Source organism: Lynx canadensis, chromosome D3, assembly GCF_007474595.2.
Source record: "Lynx canadensis isolate LIC74 chromosome D3, mLynCan4.pri.v2, whole genome shotgun sequence".
In the NCBI taxonomy this organism is placed as follows: domain Eukaryota; kingdom Metazoa; phylum Chordata; class Mammalia; order Carnivora; family Felidae; genus Lynx; species Lynx canadensis.
Window position 1 is genome coordinate 67,748,965 of NC_044314.2, and position 19,248 is coordinate 67,768,212.

At 49.0% G+C, this 19,248-nt stretch overlaps 1 protein-coding gene across 1 annotated transcript in view; it reads left to right on the forward strand.

Annotated features, from left to right (window-relative positions):
- Positions 1–19,248, forward strand: part of MYO18B (myosin XVIIIB) — a 259,486-nt gene that overhangs the window by 98,544 nt on the left and 141,694 nt on the right. The window contains 4 exon segments of the mRNA XM_030336763.1: positions 5,262–5,327; positions 10,239–10,367; positions 12,352–12,495; positions 13,461–13,550. Of these exon segments, the coding sequence (XP_030192623.1) occupies positions 5,262–5,327; positions 10,239–10,367; positions 12,352–12,495; positions 13,461–13,550 (429 nt within the window).

The window sequence follows — 19,248 nt, forward strand, 5'->3', positions numbered from 1 at the left end:
CTAGATGTATAGTCTGTCTCCCCCACAGTAAGAGATTACTGATGTCTCCACTTGGGTTTTTCATTCCTGTCTTTATTATAAATCCTGGATTCTCAAGGGTTTCCCCTTTGTTAGCATGGCTTAGCGGTCAGCACAGCACCTTGAATTTTCGAGCCTTTACCTAATTCAAATGGAGCTACATGCGGGTTGGGAAATGTCATCTGATCGGACACTTACACTTGTGCCCCAGATTTTACTCTTTGTTTGGCTTCTCATAGATGTTCCGCCCATGTATGTGGCCTTACCTTTATTTATTTATTAATTTTTTAGTTTTTTTTAAATTTATGTTTGAGAGAAAGAGAAAGAGTACCAGCAGAGGAGGGGCAGAGAGAGAGGGAGACCCAGAGTCCGAAGCAGGCTCCAGGCTCTGAGCTGCCAGCACAGAGCCCTACACGGGGCTCGAACCCCCGAGCTGTGAAATCATGGCCTGAGCCAAAGTCAGACGCTTAACCAATTGAGCCACCCAGGCGCCTGGGCCTTATGTTTGAATAGAGACGTCTAGATAGCTAAGGGCTCGGTCAGTGTCTCCTGTCCTGCGTGGAGCCCTGAGCACGTGTGCTTCCCTCCAGATTGCCCAAGAGTATGTGGGGGCTTATCAAGGCCCACATGACTGTCCATTCTCTGTATCTCCTTGTCAAGTTTCTGGCTGGTCAATGCCCATTTCCGGCCCCAATCCTGATGATAATATCAGGCTAGCTGTGCCACTGACCTTCTCCGTTTCCTTCCTGCCAAGATCACCACTGTTTCTAACAGGTGTGGGACTTGCCCGTACGTCCCTCCATGTAAGTGGGCCCCTTCTGGGAGCAAAATCACTGGTTTGCACAGCTTGCCTCCTCCTGGTGGGATTACCACACTGCCAGAGTTTGATGGGGACCGGAGCAGCCCAGGTCAAGATTGTCACAGTCTCCGACCGCTCTTACCGGAGATTCGATAGTTTCTCTTGCACAAATGCTTCTCTGTTGTATGCCCTTGCTCAACTTCCAGAGTATGCAACTTGTTGTTTTTGAAGATTGTATCCATTTTTATCACTATTTTTTCTTGGTGGGGCGGGGGGCAGAGAAGTTATCAAGTTCCTTCCTTCACCATTCTGTAAATCTTACGCCTACATGCTACCTTTGTGACGTTAAATCTCCACTCCATCCTTGGAGGATAAGGATAGGCATGATTACCCCATATCCTAGAAGAGGGTACGGAGGAGCAGAGAGCAGGTGTGGCTTGCTCAAGGCCACACAGCCACTGAGTAGTGGAGCTGGACAGGATCCTAGCATCAGAGGGCCGAGAACAAACTCAAGAATCTGATTCCCTGGAGTTGTATCTCCCTCCACCATTTCCTAGCACGTAATTTTTGGCGGGTCATTTCATTCAACTGGACCTCGCTCTCCTTGTCTGTAAAACGAGCATGAAGTCGTACCTGTCGCAGACGTTTGAAAATAAAATGAGGTGTGTGTAAAGCACCGAGAGCCACGCTCAGACTCAAAAGCACAAGAGAAAACCATTTAACTGTTTCCTCGGAACAGGATGGCCAACATTGTACGCAGCATTCCATACGGGGAGGGGCAGACCTCAAATATCTGAACAATTAGGGTGGGATAGCTGATTCCAGAAAGATGTGGGACCAGGAAGAGGTTTGTCACAGTAATCCGAATTCTTGCCCTGTCTTCCACCAACTGGCTGTTGGACAATGATTTACATTATGTAGAAACAAATGCAATCGCTGATAATTGACCTACATATGTGCCCATTTCATAAAGTTCCATCTGAGAGTAATACTCATTAGGATAACAATAACAGCAATTAAGTGCAACATCGCTTACAAAGACCTTTACGCATATTCTCAATGAATTGTCCCAACACCATAAGGTCTAGGCAGGGAACCTTATTGCCATATTGCAGGAAAATGAGGGTCAGAAGCATTGTCCAATGACTGCAGCCACCCGGGGGCTCTATCACTTGGGACGTAAGCTTTCTTACCTGTAAAATGAGATCAGTGGAACAGAATGTCTTTGTTAGGCCTGATCTTCTTGGCTTTGTCATCTACAGGGCTCTAAGAAAGAGAGGGTACAGGCAAGAATCCTCGGATATTGGATGGCTGGGTGTGTGTTTTGGCAGTGTTTGGGTGTGCCCGAGAAATAGAAGCTTGGTTTATGTTCCATAGCACCTCTACCAAGTTTTGACCAAGACAGAGCCAGTGGGACTAGCTCAAGGTCATTAGGACTAGCTCATCATGTTTATTGAGCACTTACTATACGGTATGGAGCTCGCTGCAGGAGCACCCACAGAATCTTCTGAAGCAGATGTGATCATTTCTTCCCCATCGTTCTGAAGAGAAACCCAGAGCTCCAAGTAAAGTGCTTGTCCAAGGTCGCACAGTTCATGAGTGGTAAAACCAGGATCTCAGCCAAGGTGGATCTCCCTACAGGTCCTGAATGTTCCCCCTCCCCAAACATCTACTCAGGATGCTACGTCCAAGGTCAACTTAGAAAAATTTCAGAATTTCACTGGCGGTAGCTTTCATTTAGTTTTCCTCCATCTGTCTTGTTTTCAGTCAATTTTTATTTTGTTTTGCTCTTGTGCAGAGAGGAAAGATGCTGTGTTTTGGATATATTGGTTTTTATGCATTTTGCTGCCTATAGCTCCCTTGGAACACTTTTTGGCTAACATGTCATAAGTGAAACCACTGAATTTTGGAAGGAGCATTATGGAATGTTCTTCCAGGAGGTCAGAGGAGGAAAATTGCTCCTAGATTATAGTCTTGGACCAGACTTTTAATATGCTTTTTTTTAAAGCATCTTAGGAAATTTTCTGTGATGCTGACGACCCACGGAATTGAAACTCATCTACTAAATTACACCAGGCCCATAATACCTTTTGTTTCCTGAGTGTGGCAATTACTTTCCTGACAGTTTGTTCTGAAAATAGACTGATTTTCAGCGAGTGGAAGGTCCATGAGGGGTGGTGGACTAGGAGGGGAATCGGAGGCCCAAAGGAACCAGGTGTGACCCGCATTTTTCTGAGGGCACAAATCTCCCCCCAGCGTTGTTTCAGACCCTGCAGACCTTGATGACAAAGGAAAATCCCATTAAGTGGCTGTGCTGTGGCCGATGCCACATTCAGGAAATCTCCCCCCATGAATTTGTTTCTCCTGTGTGGGTCTGCCCTTCCCCCTCCATCCCGCACCCCTTCCACCTCTGCGGGATCCCTCGTTTGTTTGCTCACTCAGCCATCGTATTCATTGAGCTCCTGCTGTATGCATAGACCGGTACCAGGTGTAGCAGAGGGAAATAAGGGATGAAGTGCAGGCTTCCCCCCACACTCGAGGTCAGGCATGCGAGGTTAACAGCCATGTCATTTATTCAGCTGATATCTGTGAACGTGAGGCAGAGTCTTGGGCAAGAACAGCGAGGAAGGGACAGAGTGCTGGGGAGGCTGCTGCAGCCAACCTCAGTGACACAGCGCGTGAAGTTCCTAGTGTCCCTCTGAAGTTCCTGGGGTCCCTCTGGAGCCACCCTGGGCGTGTGAAGGGATGATGTCATTGAGGTTGCCATGTGGCTGTACTGACCTTGATTCCAATCTGGCTCTGCCCGCATGTGACTTATAACCTTGGGGAAATGCCTTCGTGTTTTTTTTTTTTTTTAATTTTTTAAGTTTACTTATTTATTTATTTTGAGAGAGATGGAGACAGCGTGAGTGGGGGAGGCGCAGGGAGAGAAGGAGAGAGAGAATGCCAGGCGCTCTCCGTGCCGTCAGCGCAGAGCCCGACGCGGGACTTGAACTCACAAAACTGCGAGATCACGCCCTGAGCTGAAACCAAGAGTCGGACACTCACCCGACTGAGCCATCTGGTGCCCCATCATTTTAAAAAATTTATTCATTTATTTTGAGAGAGAGAGAGACCGTGCGCGTGAGCAAGTGGGGGCGGGCAGAGAGAGAGGGAGAGAGAATCCCGAGCAGACTCTGAGCTGTCAGCACAGAGCCCAACGTGGGGCTCGAACCCACAAACCGCGAGATCATGACCTGAGCCGAAATCGGATGCTTAACCGACCGAGCCACCCAGGCGCCCCTGCCTTCATGTTTTAAAAATTGTGGTAAAATTTACATAACGTGAAATGTGTCGTTTTAACTATTTTGAAATGTGCAGTTCGGGGGTATCAGGTACATTCACAGTGTTGTGCACCCAGCACTACGGTCCATCTCCAGTGACACCTCATCTCGCAAGACTGGAACTCTGTCCCCAGTAAACACTAACTCCCCACTCCCCCTCCCCAGCCCGTGGCACCAGCGTTCTACTTTCTGTCTCCATGAGTTTGATTAGCTAGGCACCTCGTGTGAATGGGATCATCTGTCTTTGTTTGACTGGCTTATTTCAGTTAGCATCCTGCCCTCAGGGTTCATCCATGTTGCAGCAGGTGACAGAATCTCCTTCCCATTTAAAGCTGATTAACACCCCATTGGGTGTATATCCCACATTGTGTGAATCCATTCGCCTGTGGATGGACACTGGGTTACTTTCACATTCTGGCTGTTGTGCATAATTCTGCCATGAACGCGGGTGTATCTGTTCAAGTCCCTGTTTTCACTCTTCTTGGGTATATACTCAGAAGGGGAATTGTTGGATCCCACTATAATTCTAGGTGTAATTAAAAAAAGTTTTTAATGTGTATTATTTATTTTTGAGAGAGAGAGCACGAGAAGGGGAGGGATAGAGAGATAGAGAGAGAGGGACACACAGAATCTGAAGCAGGCTCCAGGCTCTGAGCTGTCAGCACAGAACCCAATGCGGGGATCGAACTCACGAGCCACGAGATCATGACCTGAGCCGAAGTCAGACGCTTAACCAGCTGAGCCCCCCCAGGTGCCCCTCGAGGTTTAGTTTTTAGAGGAACTGCCATACTATCTTCCGTAGCAGACACATCCTTCATTTATTCTTGTGTCTTTGGTTTTTTTCCTCTGTACGTGGGAACAGTAGTATGAGGACCCACCTCGGGTTGCTAGGGAGATGCCAGGAGATGGTATCCATGGTGTCCCAGCATGGGAGTGGATGGCATACAGTAGGCACTCAATACATGCTCATCTTTTGTCCTTGCCCGGGTGAGGTGGGGCTCAGGTGGTCAGACTCAAAGACACGTGGAGCCGTCCTCTTTCCCAAGGCACCAGCCATCCAGCCAACCTGACTCCCGCTTTGGGAGCCTGCCTCATTCTGTCCGTCTAACTTTTCTCCCCAGGCTGTGGACGAGCTCCTACAGACCCTGGATCTGGAGAAGAAGGCGGTGGTTGTTGGGCACAGCCAGGTGAGTAGAGCTTCCTTTTTATGTCACTCTGCTCATCCCATCAGGGACCCAGGTGAACCCCGATTCTGGTTCTACTGCATCATCCACTACCTGTGTGGGCCTCCTTTTCACCCAACTGAAGACAGGGCTAGCGACTTTCTGCCCTGCCCATCTTAAAAGGCCAGGAAGATAAAGTGGTATTACGTGGGAGGCAACAACATTGGGGAATACCATTTGTTAGAGGTTACACTCCCAGGGACCTCAGCAGTCTGGAAGAGTTCACGTCCTGGACCTCAGCAGGGATTTCCGAGCCTTAGAAAGAGCTGCTGTAAAAGCCGAGAAGAAGCACTCACCTTCACCCGGAGCCTGGTTAACTTTTACTTGGCAACCGACAGTACCCCGGTGAATAGTCCCGGCTGATTAGCAGCAGTAAGTGAAAAGTTAGGGCTCCGCGAGAAGGCACATGACATTAACGTTGAGGGAAATAACTTTCTTCAAACTGGTGTTGAGCCCAAGGCTTTTCCAATAACGCTTCAACATTTAGAGAAGAGGTTCACAGAGTCCGGATGTGCCTGTATAGCCTCCAAGTTTTCAAGCGGGAAAATATTGTAGTTAGGGCTTCCCAAGGGGAGTCCCATCCTTTTGCGTTTGTGGGAGATCCCTTACCATCTCCTGGAGCTAGTGTCCCATGGGCTCTGCTTTGGGAAGTAAACTCAAGGACCATGCGGCAGGCAGGGAGAATGGCAAAGTATAGAAACAGAAACTGGGGAGAAAACTGACCGAAGGGAAAATTGCCCTCCCACCCTCATCCCCTGATTGACTAACATCAACCAATAAACCTTTGTCGATCTCCTGCCACCTCCAGGCGCGAGGTGCTGGGGAAGGGCCCCGGTTCTCCAGAAACTCACCATGGTGGCATCATTGGCCATTAGTCATTCTGGGGCCCCTGAGTAGCGTGTCCCATTGCACCTGCCTTGGCGAGCTCACGGGTTTTCATATAGTCATTGCCCCATAGACACGCAAGCCTCTTAGTCTACTGGCGTCTCAACCTGATTTATTCCACCCGGAGTTGGCAGCGACTGGGACTTCGCAGACCTTTCCAGTAGAAGGAAGGAACCTGTCAGTTCCTGGGCTTCCTCTTCACACATTGTTCCTCCTTTACCTCAAAAACTCCTGGGAGATAATTAGTAAAGCCCTTCTTTCCAGGCGGGGAAGGTGCACCTCTGGGAAGTAAGCCCCCTTTCAAGGCCTTACGCTTATCTAGAAGACCAGTTACAGCTCCCGTGAAAGCCTGTATGGCCCTGGATCCCACCCTCTTCTCCATACGCTGTGTGTTCTGCCGCCGATCGGTGGAAGTCGAACAAACACTCTTTACACACACGTCGGTATGGTCCAGATTCAGAGGCCTTGTCCTTCAGCTCCAAGAACTTTATCCACGTAGACCAGCCGTTCTCAAAATACAGTCTCTAGACCAGCAGGATCCCCTGAGAGCTTGCTAGAAGCATAAACATTCAGCTACCCCCAGCGCAGACCTAGTGAGTCTGAAACTCTGGGGGTAGGACCCAGAAGTCTGGGTTGCAGCAAACCCTCCCCGGGACTCCCGCACATGTTCAAGTTTGACAACCACTGGTCTAGATAACGACTCCGTTATTTCATGAATACAAAAATCAGTCTCTATAAGCCCGGCCGCTATTGTAGAGCAAGGAAGAAAACAGAGGCAAGAGAAGTCTTTGTACATACTTTCACAGAGTGAGGGCAAGAAATTTAGAAGCCGGAACATCCCAATTACAAACAAAACCAACACTGTTGTTCTCAAGTAATGCTTGGTGTTCGTTAAAATAGCAGTCGAGAGCAAATTAAAGTCAGCGTATCCTTTGGAAGCTAGGCTATCCTGCAATCTTTCAGGGCAGAGGAGGCACGGCAGGACTGGGCACTTCTTTTTTCTTTTCAAATATGTATTTATTTTGAGAGAGAAGGGAGAGCACCGGTGGGGAATGGGCTGACAGAGAATCCCAAGCACAGAGCCTGATGCTGGGCTTAAACTCCCGAACCATGAGATCATGACCTGAGCTGAAACCGAGAGTCGGACACTTAACTGCCTGGGCCACCCACCTGCCCCTCTGCTCCCCCGCTTTCTAATTATGAATCTCTAGGGACTGATTTAGCCTCTCTGAGCCTCTGTTCCCTCATCTGTAAAATGGAGCCACGGCTCCCCACCCCCCAGATTGGCTGTGGGAAAGCAGTCAGTTGTCATCTACGTGTTGAATGCGTTTGTCACTGGGACAAGACGCTTATCAAATAGGATAAGATTTGAATGTTTCAAGAAGGAAACCCCTCTAATCCGGAAAATTACTAGGACAAGAGCTGATTCCTCAGCAGTCCCAGATATGGGAGCTTCTGCCATATCAGAATCTTGAAACTTGGTCTTCAGCGTTTTTAGAGGAAAAACAGTTTGCATCGCGGTGACCCCCGTAGATTTCCTTAAATGTGAGGATGTTGAGATGTTACACTCTGCTTGCGTCTGATAAGCCGCTGGACCCACGAAAGGCGAATAATTTAGATTTTTCTCTGTGATTCTCAGCCCCTGGTGCCTTATCGAGGCCTGTGCTGAGGGCCATGACATTTATGAAAAAGGTGGAATCCCACGTGCAGTTGGCCTTCTGGTTGGCAATATGCTCTTTAAAGGGAAAAAAAAATCAAGATAAGATTCTGCAGAGCCGATGACTTATTCCCATTGTGTGTATGGTCGCTTCCAATTATCTTTTTAATGAAAGCTTCATACTTAATCAATAGTGGTTTTGGAAGCACTCGCCGCCTTTTGTAATATACGAACTAGGGCTGTCATCATTTTGATCATTGATTTTTTTTATAGCAGCTTTTGGGACTCACTAGCTTGTGAAATTAATACAGTCATTATTGAGACAATCTGATAGGTAATGAGTCAGTTGTGTCTTTATTTCAGTGAGGCTAATTGTCTCGGTGGCTCTGGCTGATAGGAAGTGTCCTGTAAAGCCAGGGAAGGTTGCAAAACAGAGTTGGCACCGACTGGGCGTGCAGATTCTCATCCTCGCCTTGAGGAAGGGCTCTCTGTGGGACGGGCGGGGTGGCTGCCATTACAGCAAATAGGTTTAAGGGAATGGACAATCGATTGAGACCCTTTGTGCACCTGGAATCAAATTGCAATTCAACCCCAAACTTCAGGCGTTTGTACGATAGCCAGTGAAGAAACGAAGCCTCGTGTTGACGTTGAGAATGGGTGCTGGAGGTGAACTTGGCTTTGTTGATCGCCTGCTGGGTGAACTTGAGTCAGTTACATAATCTCCCTGGGCCAATACATTCCTCATAAGGTTGTTTTTATTATAATGGGACAGAGGAGAAAGAGCTTTGAAAAATCTAGATGCCATGCAAATGTTAATTGTATTCAGTGATAACTATAGTCTGGTCTGGAGTCAGACGGAGGGAAACATTTCTGCTGTTTCCGCTTGCTAGGGGAGGGTCATGGGGGAAATGCCATTGTCAGCCTTAGTCTTTCCTTCCATAAAATGGGGGGATCGCAATAACTACCCTACAGGATGATGTACATTCAGTACTTTACCTGCATGTATCAGGTAAAGTGGTTGGTTCCGATCTGCAACACTGATGGATAACATCCCCAATTACTTGATAATATCACTAAGATGCAGCCATCCAGTGCCCCTAGAAAATTGCACATCTTTGGGGTGAGAGGCCATGTTTGGCAGAGAAACACGGCAGGCTGGTCATAGACATTAGCGTGACGAGGGCATCTGAAAAGCGTCCCCTGCCCCCGTCACCGACTCAAGTTCCAAGCTGCTAGGGCATCTTTCCTTTGACTCCGGGGAGGTAAGACTGACAGTAACCACCCTACCAGGTGGGCAGAGCAGGCCTGGCCCCAAAGCGTCAGGTTCTCAGAAAATCCTTCTGTGTGCCCCACAGTATATTGAAGGCGGCCCTGCGGGGTGTCAAGGAGGCATTGATCACTTTGCTGCGGAAGGCCTCCATCCATTATGGATGAGCAGAGGTCTGGAAATCGTGGACCGCAAGCTGTTTTCTGTTAGGATGCCTGACCACCTTCTGTGGGGGGCACCAGCCTGACCCCCTCCTCCCCTGGCCGAGGAGGGCCACCCTCACTTCCTCCACATTCTCCGCCCCTCCTTATAAGGCAGGACCGAATATTTCCAGGGCACTGCTTCTCTCAGGGGGCCAGCGACACTTATCGGAAAGAACGTACAATCGCAGGCCTGCCACTAAATCCACGGATTCAGCCTTTCCTGGGGTGAAGCCTGGGAATCTGCATCTTCCACTGTCTGCAAAGCAATTCTGGTGCAGAGACGTTTAGGCAGGTCCCTCCTGACAGTGGTTTTGAAATGAAGGTGTGCATGGTTCCCCTGAGGGTCACATTACAGTGTCGCTCTGATTCAGCAGGTGGGGTCCCAGATTCAGCATTTCTAACAAGCTCCCCGGTGGTGACAATGCCACTCCTGGGGACCGTGCTCTGAGCACCCAAGGGCTAGAAGAAGGAAAAGAGGACTCGTGAGGAGATAAGATGTTTTGACAATTTATGTTTTTGTTTTATTTTTGAGAGAGACAGAGCATGAACGGGGGAGGGGCAGAGAGAGAGGGAGACGCAGAATCTGAAGCAGGCTCCAGGCTCCGAGCTGTCAGTGCAGGCCCGACGTGGGGCTCGAACTCACAGAGTGCGAGATCATGACCTGAGCCGAAAGGACGCCCGACCGACTGAGCCACCCGGGGACCCCTGTTTTGACAATTTGGACTCTCAGTCGCGGGCAGCTGCTAACAAATATCTCGGTGGGGGAGGGGCGCAAGAAAACTGGGTTGAGTGGCAACCCCCTCTCTCTTCAGACCATCTGATTCAGCCGCACAGGAGTCACCGGTCACCTTTTGTCCCTCCAGGTTTTCCTCAAGGCAGGCGTGGTCTCCAGGCTTGAGAAGCAGCGGGAGAAGCTGGCGTCTCACAGCATCATCTTATTCCAGGCGGCTTGTAAGGGCTTTCTGTCCCGGCAGGAATTCAAGAAGCTGAAGGTACGGCACCCAGTGAGCCTCGTCACCCCTGCAGAGGTGTGAGATCCCAGAAAAGCAGCATCCGAGCTGATCTGGGCGCGGTAACCTCGCGCTTCGCACACTCACGCTTGGGCGTGAAACCCTGTGGGATATTTCAGCATGCAGTTCCAGATCTAGTGGGTCTGGGGTGAGCATGGGGCGGGGGAGGGGTGGTGGCCTGCAGGTCTCCCACGATGGTGCCAGTGCTGTCGGTCCATAGGCTCACCCCGAATGGGAGGACTTTAAAGTGACGTTTTGCAAGATGTGATGATTGTTTCTAGGACGTTGACATCAAATGACCAATGATGTCAGACTTGATCTAGGTATCATGGGGGTGTCCAAGCCCTCCCGGGTCCATTATGGTTTCAACCTGTCCCATCTCTGGAGAACTTGGCTCTCATGGGCCAGCAGACAGGACATGACATGACCTGGCCATTGAGGCTTTCGGGACTGAAGGGGCAGCTCAGAGTCCGCAGTCCTGAGCCACCCTGGAGACTGCATTTCCTTCCTCCCTGTAGCTTGTGCAGTAGAGAAATGTGTGCATGGTTCCCCTGAGCATCACATTATAGAGCACAGCTCTGGAGACGAACAGTGGAGACCCACCCCTTAGGAGCAGGGTCAAGGTGAAATGAGGTCATGCGTGCCGAGTCTAGTCCGTGCCCCAGACTGGCACATTGTTCAACAAATGCCAGCTCCCGTTACCTCCAGGTCCTCATTATTAAGTACTACCACTAGCATGGGGTCTCATCACATGTGCCCCCAGTTGATGCGAATTCGTAAATTCAAGTACACGCGCTTGGCAAAAGCAGAAAAAGGCGAGAACGTTAATAATTAAAATATTGTGGGCAACCCCACTGGCCCACTGCCTTCCAGTAGCTTATGCCTCAGAATGATTTAGAAGACAGGTTCATTAACGCCCTGGAATTCTGTCTGCATCCAGACTTGCGGGGTTTCAAATCCCAACCCCACCACCGGGAAGCTGTGTGATATTGAGCAGGTGACCGGGGCTGGGGGGAGGGGGCGTCTCTGTGGCTCAGTTTCCCCATCTGTACCGGTGGTTCTCAAAGTATGGTCCCCAGACCAACAGCCTCCACGCCAACTGGGCACTTGTTAGCCGTGCAAATTCTCCGGCCCCACCCCGGCTTCCTGAATCAGACCGTCTGGGGGGTGGGGCCCAGCACTGGTGCTTTATTAAGCTCTCACTCAGGCTTGAGCAGCACGGGGTTCGTATTTAAATAACACTTAAAGTGATGCCTGTCCCCTAAATATCAACCGGCAACATAATCATGGCCTTTGGATCTTGCGGGCAATTTCAGGGATTTTCAAGGATCGTTTATTTATTTATTTTTTGTCTTTCACGGTGATTTTGCGTCTGATGCCCTTACGAGAGGTGACCCTATTCCCTCCTCCTCCGCTTCTCCTTCTTCTTAGGTCACGCAAGATTACGTTGTGGTATAACGTCTGAGGCCCAGAGCCCGATTCCATGAAAAGCTCTCAAAAAATATTTTTAATTAAAAAAAAAAGTGTGCATTTACTTGTTTTTTGAGTACAGTTGACACAATGTGACAGTTTCAGGGGCACAGCCTAGTGATTGGACAAGTCTACACGTGACGCTGTGCTCACATGGGCAGCTACTGGCTGTCACCAGACAATACTATTACAATACCATTGCAAAGAAGCTTTTATTTTTTATCTTTTATATTAAATATAATTTACAGTCGAATTGGTTTCCATACAACACCCAGTGCTCGTCCCAACAGGTGCCCTCCTCCCTGCCCATCGCCCACTTTCCCCTCCCCCCACCCCCCAGCAAAGAAGCTTTTTAAATGTGTGAGTTACCCAACCTCTTCCGTTAAGATACGGAACTCGCTTTTTCCAACCCCTTTCCCACCCCCTTTGCTCTCTTTCCTTCGCCTTTACCGGGTTGGGAAGGACCCCTCAAGTTTCTGGTTTCCCTTCCCCGCAGATTCGCCGCCTGGCTGTGCGGTGCATCCAGAAGAACGTGGCTGTGTTCCTGGCGGTCAAGGACTGGTCCTGGTGGCGGCTCCTCGGTTCCCTCCGGCCCCTGCTGAGTGCCACCATTGGGGATGAGCAGCTCCACGCCAAGGAGGTCGGTCCATGTGGCAGGCAAGACGCGGGGTGGCCCCATCCTCACACCCCCATAGTAACGCTTGCTTCCAGACTCAGTGCCTCCACTCTGCGGATTCGTGATCCAGAAACGCTCTGCTCAGCAGCCTTGCTGCCGTCTTCCAGATACCACTCTGCTGTCATTCACACAGACACAGACCACCCTCCATCCCACGTCCAGCTCTACACCGGGCTTGTGGGTGCTGGTCAGATACCCCATCACCACCCAGGGGCACAGGAGCACTGACCGTGATGCTGGTCGTCCCAGGGAGACGTGGTGGTGGCATCTTTGAGCCTTTCAACTTCTTACCTCTCCGAGAGGTGCTGACTGTCCCTTCCACCCCGGTGGTGCCCGCCTTCTGCAGGGAAACCGTTTTGATCGGTTTCTGGTTTATCCTGGCTGTTGTCTATTCTTGCAAAATTAGCCACTTCACACACATGCGCACAATGGCTTTGCACAGAGGTCTTCCTGATTCTCTTTCCGTGACAGCCTCCTACTCTTTTTTTTTTTTGTGCGCATTCCATAGTTCATCCCAGGGGTCTGCTGTGGGGGAGGGGGGGCATTTAGGCTGCGCCTAACGACAGTACCGAAAGCGTAACGCAGAGCCACTGGCAGAGTGGTGGTCTTGGGGAGGAGGAAGAGCCAAGCTCCCCATGCCGCTCAGGCATACGCAGTCTTGGGTCGAGTAATGGACTCATTCTGAGGATCTGCGTTCCACCCCTTGACTGGGATGCTCATGCAAGCCCGGTGGCCCCAGACTTGCACGAGCAGAGACGCTGATATTCTGAAATGGGGAAAGAAAAAGTCCCTTGTGGGAACTTAGCATCTGGGCATCGTCACAGAGAGGCTGGCAGAATCCCTCGCTCTGTTCCCCCGGGACTCTTAACACATGCGGAAGCCCTGCCTCTGATCCAGGATGGCTTCTGTTAAGGTGTTTGCTTTTATAGGAGGAACTCACAATGCTGAGACAGAAGCTAGAAAAATCGGAGAAGTCACGGAATGAACTCCGGCAGAATGCAGACCTGCTAGAGAGCAAGGTACCCTGTCCCTTCTGTGTGGGGTCCCCTGTGTGGGATGACGTGTGTTGATGGGGCAGATTATGATGTGCCTGACACTGTGCTAAGTGCTTTACAAAATAGCCTCAAATAAAGGGTTTACAAATAACCCCTCAAAATAACCCTGTGGGGGCATACTGTCCTTGTCCCCATTTTACAGAGGAGGAGACTGAGGCTCTGGGATATTAAGTATCTCCCCAAGACCACACAACTAGCATGCATAGTACTGAGATTCAAACCCGTATCATCTGACTCCAAAGGGAAGAATTTCGGGCATAAGTCACAAAAGCACAAATTGTGAGGAAAAAAAATGATACATTTGACTATATTAAAGTAATCAACTTCTGTTTATCCAAGCATACAGGGAAGACACACTACATACTGGGCAGGGAAATTTACAACATGTATAACCGGCAAAGGGTATTTGGACATACAAAGAGCTTTCTTAAATCAACTGGAAAAAGAGAAACACTCCAGTAGGAAAAAAAAAAAATGGGCAAAAAGAGGTATTGGCAACTCCCAAGGGGAAAACTCTTGTTTCAAGAGTTCAAATGTTCTGGGCACCTGGGTGGCTCAGTCTGTTGAGCATCTGACTTCAGCTCAGGTCATGATTTCACAGTTTGTGGATTCAACCCCTGCATCGGCTCTGTGTAGACAGCTCAGAGCCTGGAGCCTGCTTCGGATTCTGTGTCTCCCTCTCTCTCTGCCCACACTCTCCCTCTCTCTATCAAAAATAAGTAAACATTAAAAAAAAAGAGTTCAAATGTTCAGGAATCCAAATGGGCAATAGACTCATGAGCAGATGCTCAACCTAATTACCAATCAGGAAATGCAAATTAACACCACCCTAGGTACGATTTTGCACCTTGGATTGGCAAAATCGAAGTCTGATGTAGCCACGTATCGGCAAGGACGTGTAGCAGCAGGAAACCATATGCTGCCGTGGGAGTGTAATTTGATATTTGATCTCTTCACCCTTGAACAACTTAGGCTTGTCCCTGAAAGCTGACCCTGTCCATACTGTGTGCTCCAGCAATTCTGTGTGGAATATATTCTCACATATGTAAGAAAAGCCAAGAAGTATACAAGAACAGCATTGTCGTGTTGAAGAAATCTGAACCCCCAAATGGGAGTCTATCAATAAGAGAATGAATGAACCCATGTTGTTGTATTAAAGATTGAGCTGCCAAATAAACACGAATAAAGAGGCAGGAAAACAATGGCCCAGGAGGCAGACCCAGTTTTCCACCTTTTTCTTTGTAAATAAAGTTTTATTGGCATACGGCCACGCCCACCCATTCGTGTGCAGTCTCCGGCAGCTTTCATGCTACGGTGGCAGAGCTGAGTAGCTGTGACAGAGGCTCTGTGATGTACAAAGCCCAAAAGTATCGAACTCTTTATGGAAAAAGTTTCCTGACCCCTCAACTAGAGATAGGTGACTCTACCTGGATTGCCCTCAAAAACATAACGCTGGAGAAAGATTATTTAAGTCACGAAAGAATACTTGAAACACGATATCGAACATAATAATTTTTTAAAAGTGCAGGCTGATACTGTATATTGCGTGGGGCATATACCGTATGATTGTGGTGTAAAGATATTTCCATGGGAATAATAACACCAGCTTTGGAGTAGTGGTCGCCGCTCGTGGGTGGAGAGGAACATGTGATTGGAGATTACATTGGTGGGGATGGGGGTGTGATCACCGTGCTGAGGTCTTATTGTCTTTAGTTGGGTGTTGAGTTCACAGACTGGGGATGAGGACGGGAGCCAGAGAGTCCCTGCCCCCAGGGGACTACTGCCAATTTCAGATTCCTAAGCAAATTCATGCAGTGTAATGTGAGATGTGGTCGGGGAGCTGTGGGTAGATCACGGAAGAGCTGTGCACGGTAACTTGCTGTTCCACTTAGTTTTTCAGGGCCAGGACTCTAGTAAGTCACTCGCCTGGGGCATGAAATTTAAAGGGGAGCCAGAAACTCAGCAAGAGAAATCGTATTTCAATGCAGTGTCTTTTAAAATGTAAATGAATGCAAAAAAAAAAAATGCACGATGAGCCAAATACCAAAATTTCAAATAAAGGAAGGACTGGTGGGCTGGGATTAAGGTGAGGGGTAAGTGAGAGAGTATGCACAGTGGGATCCTGTCTTCATTTAAATTTTTGATGTTTTATTCATCGTGGATTTTTGGCATGAATTTTGACTTTCTTAAATATTGCATTAGAATGCTATTTAATCTCGGTTTCTGGGTTTCTTGGCACTCCCTGAAGTTCCACACCCTGGGTGAGGGCTTTGCCCTTCTCATCCTTAGTCTCAGCTGACTTTTGAAGCCCTGGGCACCTCACAGGGTCCTGCTGAAGCTCAACTGTGGTCCAGTTTTATTCGCCCATTCAGCAAATGAGTGTGAGCATCTCCCAGGCAGCAGGCATTCAGCTGGCCACCTCAGATGCAGCTAGGCAGAAGGCAAAGTCCCTGCCCTCATGAGGTCTCCAGGCCAATCGAGGGAGACAGACCACAGTTAATAAAAAAGCAAGCTACTTTTTGATGGCCAACTGCTGCAGATAATAAGCAGAGGGAGGTGACAGTGAGGGGGCTATTTTTGCCTGAGCGGTCTGAGAAAGCTTCCACGGATTGAGATGTCTGAGACTAGGTCTGAGCCATCTGGCACAGTCATCTATGTGCAGATCTGGGGAGTTGAGTCGAAATGGCAAGTGCAAAGGTCCTGAGGCGGCATGGGATAATATTTGTCAGTTTGGAGCAAAACTAGAGCTTTCCACACCTGTGAACCCGTGGTGCTATCGTGACGGATAATATTGCTTGGTTTGCTAGACGGACAGTGGGGGCTATAATTGGGTTCATGATCAAGCCAACGGAACACATTCTGCTTCCTGTATTGACAGCCCAAGTTGAGCCTGGCTGGCTCCCGTGGGGACATGGAATGAAGTTTGGGGTAGGGGCTATCTCTTTTCCACCTCTTCTCATTCTCCTTGTCATCGTGTCCACTCTCTCCACCAAGGGTTCTCTGTCTCACTCCCACAGACAAGGAAGACTCAGAGGCTCCTGGAAGGGGACAGTCACGTCACATAGAGTTAGGAGAGTCAGGGTGGAAAAGGCTCCACCATGGGCCTCTGCCCTCTTATAGAAAATACTGTAGGGAGGAGAAGAAATGACACCCAAGTGTCATTCAAGGCTCTAGAGAGCACCCAGCCTGACCTCTCCCGCAGGAAGTAGCAATGACAGAGCAGCAGAAGGGAGCAGAGAGCCGTGCGTGGGCTGGGAATATCGGTGACTCCCCTGCAGAAACTCTTTCCCGCTGAGCTGACATTTGATACAGTAATTCATCACACACTGTCAAGTAGGACGTGGGCGCTTGGGGTGCCTCCGCGGCCGGGGGGAGACGGGGAGACAGTGAGGAGGGGAACATCATTAGCATCTGGCTATACAGCTCACACCGCACTGGGAGAAGGAAGGGAAGGGGCCAGGCTGCTGAGACCTGGACCAAGCGTTCAAGCGTCCGCACCTGCTCCATATTCTACGTAGGCTCTTGGCGTCTCTGTGTCCTCCGTGGCTCTGAAAAGACGTCCGGGGCCTGCAAAAAAAATAAGACAAAATTTCAAAGCTAAGAAAGGCAGAACAATGGGAAATAAGAGGTTGAAGAATGTACCAAAGGGGGGAGGGTGAGAATTAGAAATAGAGATTTACCGTGAGCCTCGGACTCGCTCTCACTTCAGACTTTGCATCTGCTGTTGCCTCTGCCTGGAATATTTCCCTCCACCCTCCTCAGCTGGTTAATGCCTGGTCATCCCTCGTCACCCAGTTCTGGTGGTACTTCTTCCAAGAAGCCTTTGTTAACCTTTTAGGGATGGGTTGGGCCCCTACAGTCGGCGATCCTGGGCCCTGAGCTTCCTGTTACTGTGTTGATGGAGGTGTTCTCACCCCCTCTGGCACGCCTGTGCCCTGGCTTGGTGAGGCCCCAAGGGCAGGGGGGATGTCTTGCCCATCACGTTGGCCGAGCCCCTGGTACAGAATAGACATCCAATGGACCAATGACGCCATGAAAGGTCAACTGAAATGTTGACACTGAGCTTCCTAGAAACCAAAGCAAAGAGGGAGGCAAGAGATTACATGGACTTGTCTCCAGCTTAAACACACACGCACACCTGTTGCTTGAGATAATACTCATTCTTCCAAGTATTGAGCTATCAGAGAAGTTTCTTCTATGAGTCCTCGTGAAAAGGGGCACCAAGTAACGTGGCAAAGGACAACCTCAGTAATATTCGTCCAGGAAGTAGAAGAGGCGACCTCTAGGAGGGCTTTGGCGGGCCTCGTCCTGAACTGCAAGACAAGGGCATGACATCAATTCCCTAAAACCTCAGTTAGGAGGCAAAGCAGAGTTTTATCCAGGAAGCACGTTCAGGTGACTGCGTGCTATGATTTCTTTCCCCTCGCCCTCCCCCCCCCTTCCTCCACTTCCTCCTTTTTAAACTTTATAGTAAGGTCCAACATACAAAAAAGTGCACAGGTTGTTAAGTATATACGTCTCCATGAATTTTCACAAACCGAACGCACCAAGGCATGGACACTCATATGGAGACACAGAACATCCCCAGATTCCCCCCAAGTCCCCCTCATGGCTCTTTCAGCCACGACCTTCCAAGGGTAACCATAAACTGACCTCTAGCACTATAGATTGGGTTCCCCCCCCCCATTTTTTAACTTTACCAAAATGCAATCAAATGCCTTTCATATGACATTGTGACATTCCTCCGTGTTGGGGGCGGCTGTGGCCCATCCGTTGTCATTGCTGTGTAGTATTCCATCATGGGTACAGAGCACTCTATTCATTCTACTCTACATGAGAATTTGGTTGTTTCCAGCTTTAACCTGTGATGAATAAGTCTGCTGTGAACATCCTTCCACATGTCTTTTGGCACAGGTATCATACATTTCCATTAGGAATGCACTGGGAATGGAATTGCTGGGTTCCAAGTTCTCTCTGTGTTGGGTTTTAATGGATACAAACAGCTTGCTCCAAGTGATTGAATCAGTTTACCCTCCTACAGCAGTCCACACCCTTACCAGCGCTTGATAATGTCCTTTCCATTTATTGATTGTTTTGGGCGCCCTATGATCCCACACCGTGATTTTAATTTGTGCCTTTTCTCGTGTTTTTGGCCGTTATTCTCTTTGGCAAAGCAGTCTTTCAAGTCCCTGGGCCACTTACTACTGCTTTACTTATTGGTTTGTAGCAACTCTTTATATGCCGTGGATTTAAGTTCAGTTGTTGGATATATGTGGCACCGATCTCTTCCTCCAATCTGTGGCTTGCCCTTTTCGATGCAGTAATTGGAAGTATTTTCTGAAGCCCCGAGTCTCTTCAGACCTGCTCAGGGGCTAGGAAGAGGTCAAAGGGCTCCAGAATCCCCCAACCTGTATCAGTGGCCATAGATGCCCTTCTTTAGTTTCATTCTGTATTTGATTGATTTTTTTGGACTCCCATTATTTTCCACCTTTCTGCGTCTCTGGAATTGCACTGCGTTCCACAATCACGCGTCTTACACTAAAAAATGACTGCATTTTCTTTCCTTTTGTTCCATAATGGTGCAGCTTATAATCAGAGGCAGCTCAGATTTGGTGAAACGTAGTATCCTGGGGCCCAAGTAAGATTTTATTTGAAGAAAGGT